This window comes from Solea senegalensis, linkage group LG13 (assembly GCF_019176455.1).
Source record: "Solea senegalensis isolate Sse05_10M linkage group LG13, IFAPA_SoseM_1, whole genome shotgun sequence".
NCBI lineage: Eukaryota > Metazoa > Chordata > Actinopteri > Pleuronectiformes > Soleidae > Solea > Solea senegalensis.
The window spans coordinates 15396945-15414476 of NC_058033.1; the positions used below are offsets into that span (position 1 = coordinate 15396945).

At 39.8% G+C, this 17532-nt stretch overlaps 1 protein-coding gene across 1 annotated transcript; it reads left to right on the forward strand.

Annotated features, from left to right (window-relative positions):
- LOC122780145 (coxsackievirus and adenovirus receptor homolog) lies at positions 1-948 on the forward strand. The gene has a single exon (XM_044042960.1). The coding sequence runs from the start codon at positions 13-15 to the stop codon at positions 901-903; it is 891 nt and encodes a 296-aa protein (XP_043898895.1). The 5' UTR covers positions 1-12; the 3' UTR covers positions 904-948.
- Positions 949-17532: the final 16584 nt, after the last annotated feature.

A 17532-nucleotide genomic window follows, 5' to 3' on the forward strand; every position in this document is an offset into this window, starting at 1 on the left:
TAGAGTGCAAGCATGGCCAGCAGAACTTGTAGAAGGAGCCCTGAAATGACTATGTGGATTTGGCTTACTTTCATTCTTCCGTCCACTTGTGGACTCAGTGTTATCAGCTCAGTGTCTCACTATCATGCAGTTAAAGGTGTTAGTGTCAACCTTGGATGTGATTTTACACTGGCTCCTGAGGAGTTGGGTCTTTTGGACATCAAATGGACCTTCAGGCCTCCGGATAGTCAAGAAAAGCTCCTCCTCTGGTATGAAGGACACTCAGTAGTAGACCTTAGTGGCAGCAAAGGGAGGATCCACTTTGATATGCTGCATCCTCAAGGTGGTGATGCTTCATTAATCTTACAGAACCTTAAGCTTGCAGACACAGGCACTTACCGATGCAAGGTGAAGACATCCACTGGAGTTGAAAGCAGTACAATGCAGCTGACAGTGATAAAGGAGGTACCTAAGCCAGAATGTGGTGTCTCTGGTAATGCCACGGTCGGCAACGATGTGACGCTGCGCTGCGGGTTCCCGGAAGACACAGAGTCCCGGGGCTTCTCCTGGAAGAAAATCTCTGGAGATGGGATGTTTCCCCGCTTCTCATCTGTGGACAAGACTCGAGGAGACTTGTATATCAAAGACTTGAAAACAAGGGATGCTGGAACCTACCGCTGCACAGCTGGAAGTCCTTTCAGTGTGGAGCACTGTGATGTTATCCTCCAGACAAAACCGTCTAAATCCACGGCGTCATCAGTGGTTACTCCAAATGTGATTTTCATCGTCAATGTCATCATCAGTATCATTATCCTCAATATCATAGTTATTATTGGTTGCGTCCGCAGAATAAAACGTAGAAATAAAACTATGGCGGTTACATGTCTTCCACACGAGGACTTTGCAGAGGTAATTATCTGCTAGATTCCAGTTTGCTCATGTTAAAGGGGACATAATATGCAAAATCAACTTTTCAACCATTTCAATACTTATATTTGGGACTCTGGAGGCCCAACCAGTCGCCAAAGTATGGAAAAAGAATACTCAGTCATGTTTTCGTGGTTCCCCTTAGTGTAGGCGATAAAACACTCGATGTTGAATTCCCTGCGCTTATGACGGCAGCAAGCGCATTTCACCGAAAATGTTACCGTCCCACCAGTAAGTTTACTTGGAGAGCTCCACCTTAGCTCCACCTTGTCCCTGCAAGAGTACAGGCGAGGGAGGAAGAGTGGTATTATGTCAACGCGGAGGACAAGTGTGCTGTTGGTGGCTGCACAGTGGAGCACAGTGTTTTACACAAACTTCCAGCCTCAGAGGATTTTATATATGAAGCTAATGTGCCGGATAAAGTCAGCAAACGTGTGTTCGTGTGTTCGCACCACTTCGCATCAGACTGCGGCCAGCGGTCGCCGTATTTAGTCAGGGGACGTATTTCACCGACGTACAAACACACACATTGTTAAGAAAAGGTCACATAGAGCTCATAACTGACCATTCTGACACGTCCTAATTAAAAATATTTGTTCAGTACGTCCTCCATGACCGGAGCACAGACTCTGATAGTCTGATACAGTCACATATACGGCGATCAGCGGTGCTGCACTCTCTGTGAAAATCAGTTAAAAAGACATAGGGACATAGGGACATAGGACCGCTGATCGCCAGTGGCGTGCAGCATAAACTGCCACTGTATGTCAGCAGTGGCGACCAGCTCGCCGCAAGCCGCTGGTGATCAGCGGTGGCGATCAGCGGTGCTGTCCCTAAGTGTTTTAAACTGATTTACAGTTCGGCACTGTTCGGCTCGATCCTTATGTAGGACGTCTCTTCCTGTGACGGCACTCTCGCTGTTTTCTGCGCACGCTGCCATGTTGATATTGTCAGAGAACTAGTGGAGGGAGGGGGAGAGCAATAGAGCTGTAAAGCGCTGTACAGAGGACAAATCAGAAACCCCCTGGAAGAAGTGGGTGTGTGTTTGCCTGTGTCTCATTTGCATATAAAGGGACCATGCACGAAAACCGAGCATTCTGAAAGGGGCGGGTTTAGCAGGGTTATTTAACTGCTATGGTGCTTTATCCTTATGGTATTTTGACCAAGGCATGTCACTGACATGTTCATTAGGACACCAGGGAACTATTTTAATGGGGGAAATAGGGTATAATATGTCCACTTTAATGATAATGCTTAACTATGGAGTTCCACAGAGCTCAGTACTTAGGCCTATACGTATTTCTCTCCCACATCTCTCCTCTGTCTCCCATTTGTCCTTTCACCCTTCCTTTCACGGCAGATGCTGCACATTTTGGAGTCTGGTTTTTTTTCTCTCCACTGATGCCTTGTGTTTGTACATTGTGTGAATTGTTGAGTTTCTCTGCAAATAAAATTTAATTGATGTAGTTCAGCGACAGAAGGATTTTTTAATATATTATATAGTAGTTCACTTTAGAGGGAGGCTTCCTATAGGCACAAATTGAGTTCTATTGCTTTTTAACTACAAAATAAGTTATTAATATCAAACAAATATATATATAAAAAACTTTGTTTTATGTTTTGAAAGCAGAAAAATTGTGTGAACATCAAATAGGACACTGTATACGTAGAAGTAAGTTTCTAAATTCATGCTATCTTATCTCATTTTGTATTCTCCAAATGAAGGCAAACTAAAAAGACAATTCAAAAAAAAAAACATGATCGATAAAACCATGGACGGATAACAGGAGGAGGTAATTTGTATTAGAAAATTTCATACTCATAATAAGTATATCTCTACAACCAGAAGGTCTATTTTAATACTTTTGGTGTCAAAGTAAAGGAAAGAATTCTTACACTAAATATCAGTGTAAGTGTTACTGGTGAATTTTGGAAACATCTGTGCTATTTGTATTTAAACCATGTATTAAACTACTTTCTTAACTTTTATATAACTATTAATGTTCAATAAAACAATTTATGGCATTGTTTCAAAGTTCCTGCAGACTTTAATATGTTTTCCATTCCAAAAACTCACACCAGATTGGTCCATTGAGACTTGTCTCTCTTTGCTGGCCTGTATCTCAGCGAGGGAATGGGTCTACATTGGCTTCCTTACAGCCAATAGAAGGACACTGTTGTCTTCGAATTTTGATTGACAGGTTGGTTAGCCAATGAGAAGCAACAGAGCGCGTGGATGTGACGCGCCTGGCTGCTGCCTTAGGATAGAGTAATGCTTCTCAAAACGTGATGACGTCACCTAGAGACGCCCGGAAGCTTTTGAATGTAACACAGGAAGTCAGTCTAACCGGAGAGGGCGTGGACAAAATGGTGATGGCTCTAGTTTTACTGTATTTGTCTATATGCATCTCCAAAAAGAGGGTTTCCTAGTTGCTCTGTCATGACGACATTAAAAACATGACATCTCAGATACGACTGAACAGAACATAAACTGTTACTGAATAAAATTTAATTCACAGCAAATATATATATTTTTCACTAAATCAGTTTTTGAGTAGCATCACTTACTCTCAACACCTTCAAAGCCAAATATGTCCCATTTATGTATACTGCAATCAGAGACATGATGATTTTTAACCAACATTAGTCTACATCATAAAAACAAATAATCATTTGTTTTCAGTATTTTCTGAATTAGTATCCACTGACCAACACCACTTCCTGCTAAACAGATATAAATTGGTAACAATCACAATGAAAAGTAAAAAAAAAAAAACTAAAAATGTGAGGCAGTATGTCAGAACAACGCTATCAGATGCATGATTCGATGTTCTCCTGAAATTATAGGAACCGAGATAATACATTTCAATGGTCTATCCATTCATATATTGTTGAACCTTCCAGCAGGAAACTGCAGTTTGTCATCAGTCAGACATCAAAGCACTGTTTTGATGACATCATAGCACTGTCCTAACCTTATTTATCTTAATTACAGGGATATATACAATCAGTTCATAATGGGTTTCAATTGCAGTGGTTTATGTATAAAGGTGAGGAACACAACTACAAAGTGTGTTATGTCATTGGAACATATTTTTTAAATGTCAAAAACCATGATATTTACATTAACTCGGAAAAAAATATGAAATCATTTTATCAAGATAAAAGCTAAAAAGCCATTAAAGGACCCGAAAGTTGCAAGAGGTTTAATCAATAGAAATAAAGACCAATCAATACAAAAGCATATTGTCTACTAAATCGTATGATGATCTCGGCATGGTAGACTATTTCATTTCTGCCACAAACCCCCATATGTGTTTCACAGTAGACCTTTGAGACACAGACCGCTTCATAGGACCGTGGACAGATCATGAACATAAGGATTTATGCTATTGTAAGGCCATAGGATGCAAACTGCGCTCACACTTTTTCCTCAGTCTGACTTCACCACTGAGAGTTGCTGCCGAGAACTCCATCAAAGAAATGACTACATGCACACCTCGGCGCCAGACAATCGGGACGAGAGCAGAAAAAGTGTCTCATAAAACTCAGAGATTACACAACAATTCAGGTCACTGGTGTATATGGTGAGATTAAACAACCCCCCCCCCAACAAGCAGATGTCTCTGCACTAAACAACATGCCAACGCCATGCATCAGTAGAGCTACTGCTCCTTGTGTGCAGCAGGAGCTTCTTTCCTGAGAGGACACACTGGTGGACAGCCAATTTGAGACAACACCCCCCTTTGTCTTGATAAGATCGTTACTTTTGCAGGAAAGGAGCCGCACACAGCCAACAATACTGAAGATTTCATGACCTTAAACTGTAGTGTTGACCATATCTTATTGGCATTTATAGTACATTTTAACACTAGCTATTCTATCAGCAAAAAAATGCACCTTAAATCATGTTATACTTCATATACTATACTAAAATATGAAAGGGAAGCATATACACAAATGCAGAGAAAGTATAACCTGCACATGATAGTGGAACAGTCTTATCTTTTAAATCCATATTAAAGCCTTATATTAGCATATACCTTTTTTTGCAATAGCAACATCAGTTGCAACTTGAAGACAGCATATGGACATTTAAAAAACCAGAGGTGACAGAGACTGACTGTTGAGCATTTTACATTGTCTTTAAAAACCCGCTATTACTCTGTCGTTTTTGTCAGGCTTCCTTTTTCTTATGAACGATAGGTGATGAGTTGATGATGCAGGAAAAGACCCCACTGACACGGGACTTGTACCGAACAAAGGGATTTTATTTAGTTACAAGTCAGGCGTCAGAACCAAGCCGCTGCAGCAGCTCGGGAGAATGCTTTTGCCGAATCTCCGAACAATTCTGCCTCAGAAAAGCAAAACTAACATTATATAGATTCTCTAGCCTTCCTACTTGCAGGCATCACATGTTTCGACCCCCGCCTTTCTCCTGTTTCCATAATGCCACGACTTGAAAAACAAGTCGGGTCCAGATATACCATACTGTCCCATGATCTTTACCTTGGACAATATCATCATTTAGTCAAACAAGAGACATCTATTTTCCTAACTAACCATATACAAGACAGACCCTCAAGCTTCCTGTCCTATACAGGATGTCTATTGTACAACGTATGGTCTGACTTGTCATGTGTCCAAGAGACCCTCTTGTCTCATGTTTACTTATTAATGTAAATCTTCAATACGTTTAAGTATTAACCATTAGCTGTGTTCATGTGTTCTTCTTAGTTCATATACTTCAACTCCACAAACTCCACAATCAGATATGAGAATCTGTCTGTCTACCTTATTCATAAGAATGTAAAATGTCCTTGGATGGATTGTTATGAAAAAGTTAAGTGTTGCCTTTAGGGAAGTGACTTAAGCTCCTGCTTTGTGTCTGAGGGTTTTGCTTTATAATCACATGGTTTCATTGGGGTATGACATATTAAACAGCCCACTCACCACTTTTATGCTGAAATATTTAGAGGGCTAGTGCAAACAGTCACATGCAGTAGTTCTACTCCTACTGTGAATGCTTTGCATGATGCCGTAGATTAATTATAGGTTTTATTTGGCATCTCTGTTCACTGCTTTGTTGATTGTATGTGTTTTTACAATCTCTCGTGTAATGGATGCATTTTGACACCCTCAGTGAAACAGTGACAGTCTTTGAAACAGGGAAAGCTCAATTATTTACACATAAATTCTGCCAACAAACAACTAAAGCAAGGAAATTAGACAAAATGCTTCACTTACTCGCTGAAGCAATCGCAGCTAACGTGAAACCGTGACCCAAATTAGTTTACAAACAGGTTGCAGACCACTCTGTCGGTGCGATTTGTCTTTGTGCACTTCACACAGCTTGCTACACTATGTTGCTGATTGGTTGATATCCAAAGCCGAGCTGTGTGTCCTAATAGTCAAGGCTGCACCCTCCAAGTGTGAAGGAGATGGAAGTCAAGACACAGTGAGTAATGAGACGGTCTAACACCACTCCCCACTCTCTGTTCTTATTTCACAGGTGTCCCTGATTCCAGAGCTTCAAAACATTACAACTATCACTATATATTATATAGCTATACTCATTACTGCTAGCCTAAATATTATCCTCATCCATCCTTCATTAACAGCTTGTCCTTTTCTGAGCTGGAACCAATCCCAGATGGCGGTTGACACAAGTGGCATGATTTCACACGATGAAGATAATAGTGATCATGATAGTTGTTATGAATAGTATTGATTAGTGAAATGCTCCTGGCCCCTATTTTCATCACTTTCCTCTCTTTAATGTGATGTGAAGGCCTCACCTACTTATTGTGAGAGTGAGAGAGTGGGATTTTGGACAGGGCCACTGTCACTCTGTCCTGACCTACATGACGTGAACATAGCCGTCGTACCTGTGATCAGTGACACCTGTGCTTTTCCTGCTCAAACCTGTCAGGGTGTCTGCGCTGTAAAAGGCCTGTGGCTCTCACAGTGATCGTGACAGCAGGTGCTGCGCTGGTGAAGCCATGCTTCACTGAAACGTGGTCGGAAACATGGTCCAACTGTGTGACTGGACTGCATGACAGTATTCCTATTCCTATTTCTGGGGAAGCGCTCCGCTGTCTGGTGTCTTAAGTTTTACCCATTCATTTATGGAAATTTAAAGAAAATGCCTGTGGGGAAATCCACAGACGCACAGTCTTCCCCAATCCCGGCTGAAAGGTCACCAGTCCATGGACATCCCGACACGTAGAGACAAACAACCATTCCCTCTGACACTCTCTCACACCTACGGTCAATTTAGAGTGTCCAATTTGCCTAATCCCCAAATCTGCATGTCTTTGGACTGTGGGAGGAAACCGGAGAACCCGGAGGAAAACCCACGCTCACATGGGGAGGACATGCAAACTCCATGATGAAAGACCCTTGTGCTGAACAGGTCACAAACCGGGTCTAAGGAAAGGGTGCTACTCACTACAAGCCTAATGCTTATAAATATTTATAGTTAGTAGCTAATAGTTTCTCTGAATTAACAAGAAAAAAAAATACATGTTTATGGAGAAAAGATCTTGTTAACAAAAAACAAAAAGAATGGAAATTTCATAGAAATAACAAGACAATTCAGAAAAATGGAGTCAAAATTACGTTTCATTATTTATTTATTTAGTTTCCCACTTGAATGCAACACTCTCATTCTCAATGTCCCCTCAGAAAGAAGTCAAGTTTGAAACCAGTCCATCACTTGTGCGCCGTGGCTCAGACAATGCAGTTAGCTCCCCCTACTGTACTGGGAAGGAAAACTGTCTTGTCAGGTATTTTACATTGAAGGTCCCTTGACATCGCAGTGCATCGACAGTTACAGCTTAGTTTTATGTCTCCGCACACGCTGATTCAAGTTTACGTTTTACTTCCCAGTGTCAGTATAACATTTTAAAAGAGCAGACACATTTCTTTCTTCACTGTTTTCTCCCTCACTCTCTCCTCTCCTCCTCATTGTAGGATCCCTCTGCAGCGACTGACTCCCTCCAATAAAAAAAAACAAAAGGCAGATATTAACCAAGCCTACCTAAGTCTATTTTACTCCTGCATACTTTTTGTTTTGCCGAGTGTTTGTATCATCTGTTTACCTTTGTCTGATTCAATCCTGTCAGTGCTTCAGAGTAAACACACTTGTAGTAAACGTACCATCATCCTCGATGGTCCACTTTCCTTCACTGCCCACATCAATAACATCACTCGGTCTGCTTACTACCACCTCCGCCCCTCACTCACACCCCACTGGTGACATCCCGTCTTGATTACTGCAACTCTCTCCTCGTTTGTCCTCTCGACGTTTTTTAGCTTTGAATGTGCTTCAGGAAGAGCCTGAGCTGCATGTAACTTTTCTGTTGTTGATGAGTGAAGTTTACGACTGACTCTCTCTCTCTCTGCATGACTAAATACTGTTTGGCCTTCAGTGCAATGGCAATATCAGGTTACGATGCAATACTTTATGCGCTGTACATACGCTGCCACAGTTTTGCGTCGCATAGCTTGATGCACAGACGCAAAGTATAGATAAAGTTTATAACACGATAGGTTTTAATTAAACTTAGTGATGGAATCAAGAGTTTCCTTTTTTTATTTATTCATTCATTTCTTTTTTTTACAAACAAAATATGAGTATATGAGCAAGGGTGTAGTAGAAACCCACAACCATATGAAATAATAGACACTGAAAAATCATTTAGACACTATATATAATAAAGATAATATTGAGAATAATTCCAATGATTATAATAATATCCATATGTAATTAGTTGTGTCTATACCTCACTGCTATGCATTTTTGGTTATGCCTTCTGCATTTCATTACCTTGTGCTTGTGACATGTGAAATGACAATACAGTTGAATCTAATCTAATCTAATCTAATCTAATATACTGTATAATGTATTAGACAATAAATAAACAATGATGTCATTCAGGGATATAGCAGTATAAAAGAAACAGCAATGCAAACTTATTTAATTTATCAAAAATATTCACCATTGTTTCCTCAGATAATGAATAATATGGGAGAAAGATACACATTTTTTGATAAGAGATTATTCTTAGTTTCCTCTTGTACACAGGAAAAAAAAAGGTTTGGATTCCACATAATTGCTGCAGGGTATTATACAGTATAGAATGGAGGATGAAGATAAATGGCTTGTCTGGCTAATTAAATATGAATCATTTCTAAAACCATGTGGTAGAAACTTTCACATCTCACTCGATATGCTAAGGAACAGATTTGAAGAATATTGCTGTCAAAAAAATAATCACTAGCCTCAAATTAAAAAAGAAAAATGAAAAAAAGGGAGAGCTTCACTGAGGACAGCAGCTCTGGGAAAAAGTTGCCAATCCAACAAACTGTTTCTGAAGTAGCAAAAGTTTAAGTTTGTCATCCATCGCAACACCTTTTTTAATAGTACTTTTCATAATGTGAACTCTCCAAGGTCATGATGTCGTTCCTTAAAGAGAGATGCTAAATCTCAGTTTGAGACAAAAAAGGACGCCATCTTCTGGTTGCAAAACAAACTCCCGCTTAGAAGCTGGAGATCTACAGTATGACTTCAGTGTTTGAAACCAAAAGTTCACGGACGTTATTGAACTGTACAAGCTGTCAATCTCACAGTATCCATGGAAACTGTATTTGCCTCACTTTATTGTGTCTTTTCCTTTTAAAGGGAACATCATTTACATAATTGACAACATGTCTGAAGAACGCCTGAAAGTAGGATAAGGATTGACCATTAAATCTGCAGGGGATTATTAAATGTCATTTCAAATAAGTTGAAATAGGCTAATTTTCCCATAGACTCCACCTTTCACCCTAATTAATTGGATTAAGTAGTGGTAACACACTTTTTAGCTCTACTAACTTAAACATTTTGAGCAACAGCAACGTTTTATTTCTGTTGAGTAATTTAAACTTGTAATGTTTCATCAATATGAACTCAATATGCAAATTAAGTAAGTTGTACATAAAATTATGAATTCAAAGTAGCTTAACTCTCTCCCTGTGACTCATGTGGAAGATAAAGCATTAGAAGATGAGTGAGTGAGTGAGTGAGTTCCTTGAAGGCAGGAAGACGATGAGTTTGATGCCAATGTTCTCCTCTGGTAAGTAAACAGCTGAGGTTTGAAAGTGCTGTATGCAGTATACCAACACATATAGTCCCTTTGAGCAAGGCCTACAGCTAACCTAAAAACAATAAGCTGGTTGTCACTGTTTCTGTGATCCATTCAGTCACTAATGGTCATAAGAGGCGAATCATTTTTGGGCTTTAAAAGCAATCACGTTTTCTAAGATGCCGGCGAAACAAATGCTACACAGGAAATTCTCATGTGACTGAACAAGCAGATTTAGAGTGTTTCTCGCGAAACGTTTGCTCATGCGTACATGAAATGAATCATCAAATGAAACTAAAGAGAAAGGACGGAAATGCCACATTTTTGGAATTGGAAAAAGCATTGGACAGATGCACATTAAAAATGAAGTAGTAAATGAAGCATGGCACTTAAAATGGAGTTGAATGAAAGTAACTTTTAAAGAGATGTGTCGAAGAATAAATGTGGCGTGGATCAGTCACATACATTTTATAGAGAAAATGTCACGCAGTCTATTTCAACTTCAGTGTGGAGTCACTGATTCACTGGAGCTCATCACTAAATTATCACTTCACTGTTATTCTTCCCAGTGTCTTCATTACATTTCAAATAACTGCTACCTAAAGTGTTATATAATCTATCTATCTGTCTGTCTGTCTGTCTGTCTGTCTCTCTCTCTCTATCTCACAGTAGATCCTCCGTTGCCCTGGATACCATTCATATGAAACATTACAGGATGTTCAGGTTAAACATTGCGTTCTCTAATAGTTGGTCTTCTCACACAGAACATACTCTCTCAACCCCTGAACACCTATTCAACATCATAGTCTTTAATTTGTGTTGAAATGTGAACAATAAAACAATCATTATTGCTATGTAATTTTCTTCACTGGCACAACAACACAAGTTAACTATGCAGTGTATTGTACAAATATATCATTGCTTTGGACATTTTACCTCATGTTTGTGTAAATTATCCCTTTTTTTTTTCCTTTGTCACAAACCAAATCTTAATGACGTGACATTCATCAGGTTAATCATTTTGACCTTTATAGATGTATCACACCACTCTCATGGTGAGTTAGTGTCAGGTGTGTGTCAGAGACCATATGAGGTCGTGGTTCTCATCTAAAATTAGACTTGATGAGGGCTAGTTCACAGCATAAAGGTCTAATACCTGAAAGATATTGTAGTTAAGTGTCAAAGCATTGATTCATATGGTGGCATCATTTGATGTAACACCATTTGTACCAGGTAATACTATCAGACCTGACTGGGGGAGCGTTTGTGTGTATACAGCAGCAGTGCAGGGGCGGGTGGAGACAAGAAGCATTTATCCCAACAAAGTGTTTTTTCATGCAGTAGAATTCTCCTCACACTCTAGTCTCTTTGCAGCTGTCTTGCTTTATTAAGCACAATATTGCTGTTTCTGTGTGTCTGACACAAAACAAATCACTTCCTGTTTGCCACGCGGGGAATGTCACCAGGCAGCGTGCAGTGGGGAAACGTCAGGGCCTTCTACGCCTTCAGAAAAGGCCCAACATTAATTCTGGACAAATATGAGTATTAAATAATATATATATATATATGTATATATATATATATGTATATATATATATATATATATATATACATATATACATATACATATATATATATATATATATATATATATATATATATAATATATACATATAGGTATATATGCTATATACATATATTTAAAAAATTTATGTCATTTAATTTAACACAATACATTTAATACATTTTCTTTCATCTATGTTCTAAAGTTAAGTTTACTGTCAAGTTCCCATCAGCAATGAAAGGGTTACTGTCCTGAAACATGTTATCCAATCAGAATCGTCCGTCTCTATTAGGCCCAGTTAGCTGGTTCATTCATTGGTTAGGACTTCTCGAATCCCGGAGAAGTCCAAGCTGTGTGTTTTGGTTTGGAAAGCGATGGGAAAATTGACCGATCACGGTTTGACGATCCTTGTTTATCCTTTCACGATCCTCGGCCTTCGTGAAGTCCGAACAGTGCAGGTCGAACTGCAGACCACAGCCACACGACACGCCCCCCCAGAGTGCTGAGAGAGCGATGTTGTGGCTAGCTTGATAGCATTGCCTTTGTCAAGGCGGCCTTTTCACAGAAAAACGTCAAGTATTAAAACAATGGAAGTTCAACTCCAGAACCCGAATGAAAAGAAAAGGTTATGAAAGTGGAAAGGCTTTTCAGGACCGAAAATTCTTATTAGTTGGAGATGTGCGCACAGCGTACCGGAAGCTGCACAGTGAAAGCTACAGGCTGCGAAAGCTACAGACATTGACTTCCGCAGGCTCAACATTGAACTGACAGTCATGTACAAACTTTGGCAAACTTTGAGGCAAGGAGTCCATCAGACCTGCTGCACTTTCTGACACTTAACGAGCTGACAGAGAGCATGCCGCAGCTGTATCCCCTCACCTGCCTCCCCTCCCCCGTGGAGCGGTCTTACTCGGCTCTGAAGCCAATCAAGACGCACGCCAGAAACAGGACCGGACAGGATCGCCTTTGGTACTGATGTCCATAGAGAAAGGACTTCTTTTGGAGCTCAAGTCAAAGGACAAGCTTTACTACGCTGCCATCGCCCACTTGACAAGGAAAGACCGACGAATGGATGTAAGGTAGGACTCTGGGTACTGTGTTGCGTGGCTCTGACGCTCCTATTAGGGAAAAGGAAGAATAACACATACAAAAAACTGAGCGTGTGCGGAAGGACCCCCTCGCGGCGAAAGTGAGGGCCGACACGCGTGCACCGCATTTCATTGAATCTTAACAAATAGTCTTTGTATTGCACAGCTTGTGCATTTGAAATTGTATTGTAGTTTGAGCATGCTCATGAATTTATTTGTCAATGTGTGGTTTGTTGTGCGCCGTGATTTCATAGCGCTGTCCATGGTGATGAAATGAGCCTCGGCGTCAGCAGCGTCATGGGGTGACCTCATTTTAAATTAACACATTTTGGCGTATGTTTATTTAATTTCAACTATGTAGCCATAATGGTGAGACTGTATCTTGTTGCGGGGAATGTTATTGATGTTATGGTCTATCTGTTTACTTACTTGTCATCGTTAATTAAATAATTGCAGTTGTTTAACGCGTTCAGTTCATCATACTGTTGCGATGATTTATTTTCTCGGCAATGATGACTGAGGTGAAGGCCCAGCCGTAGTGCTCACGGTTCGCCACTGCTAGTTTGTATTTAAGAGTTTGATAATAGTTGTCTTGACAAAACTGGACGAGGCAAAGGCGACGGGGGAGATGTTGTCCGTCTCCGTGGCAACCACTCAAACACTCTCCTCCAGCTGGCGCTTCCTGATGACTTTATGTATGTGCTGGTTGATTTTCTAGGTTGTGATGATGGATGGATTTGATGAGGTTGTTTATATAATCACAGAGGTAGAGGTTTTGAATTTATTTAGCAATCAATAAAGCCACAGGGAGAAGACAGGTGTAGATGAAATGTCGACATGGAGTGTGTCTGTGGATTAAGATCATTCTAAAAGGTGCATAACGGGAGAGGAAAGTGTCCATTTCTGTCATTCCACGTGTTTATAGTGTCCTGTGTATCACATTCAACATGTCCTTGACTCAAATCTGCGACTCACACTGCTCCTGTGGACTTTATTGTAGAAGTTTTGCAGTAGCACGAGCACAGTCTGTCAACTTTTTTCCCAAAATAAGTGCGTTTTAGAGAATGTGTGCAGTGAAACATCATTATATACTTCTCAGCTGACCATTCGGCTGCGAGTGCAGAGGACCTGGTGAATGAGACCCCTGTGTCTCTCTTTCACTCATGTGGCAGTCGCCATTAATAGTTGTTGCAGCAGCGAGTCTTCCCCCGTTTGCCTGACACTCACTTGTACTCAGTTTACCCTGAATTGCTGTCACTTGTGTCCTAAAGGCTGTCATCTCCACTTTGTGCTCCGTCGCCACCATGTCTCTCCTCCACCGCTCTATTTTCTCCAGTTCAGTGAGGCTTGTGGCTGTTTGTCAGTGAAGGCAGAGAGGAGAGCCCAGTTATTTGCTTTAGCCGTCTGCCTCCCTGTTGCTCTGCCACTGCATTTTGGCTCCACTGAGACATTTCATTATCTATCAGTGCCTCAGCAAGCCTGCTATGCTCTGCTCTGCTCTGCTCTGCTCTGCTTAGCTCTGCTTACACACCCTCATGCTCATTGTTTGGTTCAGTAATGTATAATAGGCCACTGTCATCCTATCTTTAAACGTCTACATATAAATCCCTATAAAAGAACATTAAACACTTAAGTAGATGTTATTTGTTAGTATGCTGAATAATGTTTACTGCCATTTTTTTGGGTTGTTTTTGGAAGGGGTTTACTAATGTGATCCAGAATTTAAAGTGATAACTAGCAGTGCAAAATCACACCTGTAGAGGTCAGCATTGATCTAATCTTTTCATTTTTACAGAACGTGGCAAGATGGGCTCATAATGAAGCAATCTTATTTTGGGGTTCTTTTTTGGCACAATATTAATGTTTACTTACGACTATTGTTACTCGGCTAACACATTATGTAATTAAAAATAGATAGATTGCACAATTTGTGATGAATTTGTCAGTATAAGGCATTTAGACAGCACATTGAGAGGTGAGTCGTATGGGGGGAAGTAAAAAAAAATCCTTATTTTATTTTTCTTTTTGCAGCTGCATGCCAACATAATTAATATAAGTGCATTTATCCTTGTTGTATATGCCATAGCAGCACATTTTAACTAATAATAATCAAACTAGAAATGCCCACTGGCAGCTGGCACTTCTCAATATCACTCATGTTTATATTTGATAGTGTAAATACAAGGTGTACGTTCTTATATATGACATACAGTACCTGTAGTTTTTTTCTTATTTTCTTAAATTTTCATAAAAATTGTCTTAAATCTCTCAGTGTCAAAAACGTGCCAAAATGGATTCATATCTAAATTTGTGTCAGTGTTTAACGCCTGCAGGTGCATATTCTAATGACTAAATGAATTATCAGCCTTTGCTGTTTAATTTGCACCAGGAAATGGCCCATGTTCATGGCTCAAAGCCACATTATATTTCTCAAACGTAGGCCTTGACAAACATTGCGTGATCTAATCTCCTCTGAGTAATAGGAACATCAGTTGTAGATACCAACAGACACACAAACAGCCCTTTTGACACATGTGTTTTAATTGAAAAGGTCAGTGCTGTCTCTGCAGCAGCAGCAGCAGCAGTGGTGCCAGAGCACGTTTGGCTTCAGTGATGTGTTCAAAGGGACTTTGGGGTGTTGCTCTGTAATAGAAGTTCATTATCAGGGAACCTGTAGTTCTCAGTGTTGTAAAGCTACAGGTTCATGCAACCAGGAAAACAAAACAGCAACCTTTTATTCATCAATCAGCATCGTCTACCACTGGTCCAAACCCGCCGGCCCCGGGAGAGTTTTCAATGCCAGTTGTCAGCAGGACTTTGTTTTCCGAAGTGTCTGTGAATAAAACGATAATAAAACTCCTCCGCCACTGTGTTACAAAATGCACACGTACGGCATGGACTTCCGGTAAAAGCTGACACAAGGATTTAATTCTTTTGAATAAATCAAATAACCTGGGAAAAACGAATGCTCTCTGCTGAGCTTGAATATGAGAATTAACACTGAGGAGGCGCAGAGTTTAACAACAGTGTGCCATTGTTGGAAATAGCAGCTGACCAATGATCAGTGGCAGCTAAAACAGTTCTCGGGCTTTGTCCGTTTCAATCCAGATTTCAATCCTGAAAATAAGGAAGCTAAATGGAACTGAGCCACTATTCATTTGGCTATTTATAACTGTAACTTACCTTCGTCATAATTGAAATGTTTCTGGTTAATGTTAATAACATTAATTTGCTCATGTACATAAATCATGTAAGAATATTTGTATCAGACCTGACTGATACAATACACGCCACACTCCGGTAAGAAAGGGGATAATCCGTTTGTTATAAATTGAGTAAGAAAAATTCAAAAACGTCATGAACACCAACAAAAAAAGTAACCTTTCATTTAACTATTGATCATTTTGAGTTTAACCCTTAAACACCAAGTGTATCGCAGATGAAACATTTGTGCAAGCGCACTCTGCATTACCATAATTACGCAACAGTTTGTGCTGTCGGAAAAATTCCAGCGGTTTCTGAAGATGCAAGTCAAAGCCAACATGTGGTTGTAACAGTAATTCCACTCACGCTGTTGCAGGAAGCGCCTTTGTCACCAGAGGAGAGAGTTGGTTGTTATGTTGTTAGTTTCTGGACCTTGAGACTAAGACTCATTATTTCTCACTATTTTAAATATGTGTTATATGGTTCATATTTTATATTTTAACAAGCAAGATCTACAATTACAGTGTTTATTCTAAATAAAACCTTTTGTTTTCTTCATTTTAAATTGTTAATACACTGTTTTAACACGCAGTCAATTGTAAATAACTGCCAGATATTGAAAGTACTTACTCAAAGGGCATTTTCTGGCTCTTTTATGGTTAAAAAAAGTCTAAAAGTCCAGACAGACATTTTGAGGCTTAGGTGTTAAAGGGTTAAAATAAATCACCTTGAACATATTAGAGCTTAATGGTTGTTTTTAGTGACAAAAAAACAACCCACTGGACTGATGATACATTAAGACAAGACAAAATTAATATAATAATAGTGGATAATAGTACCAATTGCTTTTATAAACGTATGCAAATGTGGTTGTTTTTTGGAAAGGTGACACACAGTGTTGTAGAGCAGTACAGAGTCGTGTAAGTGGATAAGCGACAAAGCTCATTCAGCATGTTGTGGCTTGTGTGGAGGCAGTCAGTTGAGAGATGTAGTTCAGGTTGGAGGGCGAGCTGAGTAGGCGGACAGGTATTGGGAAGAGGCTGCAGAAGCGGGCAGGCTGAGCCACAAATCCTCCAACAGTTGATTGCCTGGGTGGGCAGAGTCGGAGGCAATCCTCCCTGCCCTCCTCTTTGCTCTTAGCATCAGGACGCCTGCTCAGTGGAGAGCAACTGGCAAGCAATGACCCTCTCAGCTGGATGACACACTGCAGGATTTTCTCTACACAAGGAAGAGATGTTGAGGTGGATATCAGGACATGTGATAGACTTCATAGCACAAAAATACTTTTTTTGTTAAAGTGACCAAAAAAAAAGATACATAGTAATTAGCTGTCACAAATGTATATATTAAATACTTGAGCTATGATAATGCTTTTCATCATGCAATTAATTTTCTATATTTTTTTCTGAAAACATAAACCACAGGTTTACAGTTAAGGTCCAGTGTGCAAAATGTATTGGCAGGAATTCAACCCAAAACTATGTGAAGTGAAAAATTGCCTAAGAAAAGTATATTGTTTGGATTAAATAGCCTTAAAAGAATCCTTTTATTTGTAGAACACAAAGCATTTTGGCTGCTTTTTTCCATATGTTTAATCGTACAGTATGTACAGAGGGTATAAGAATATAAGGTGTGCAAT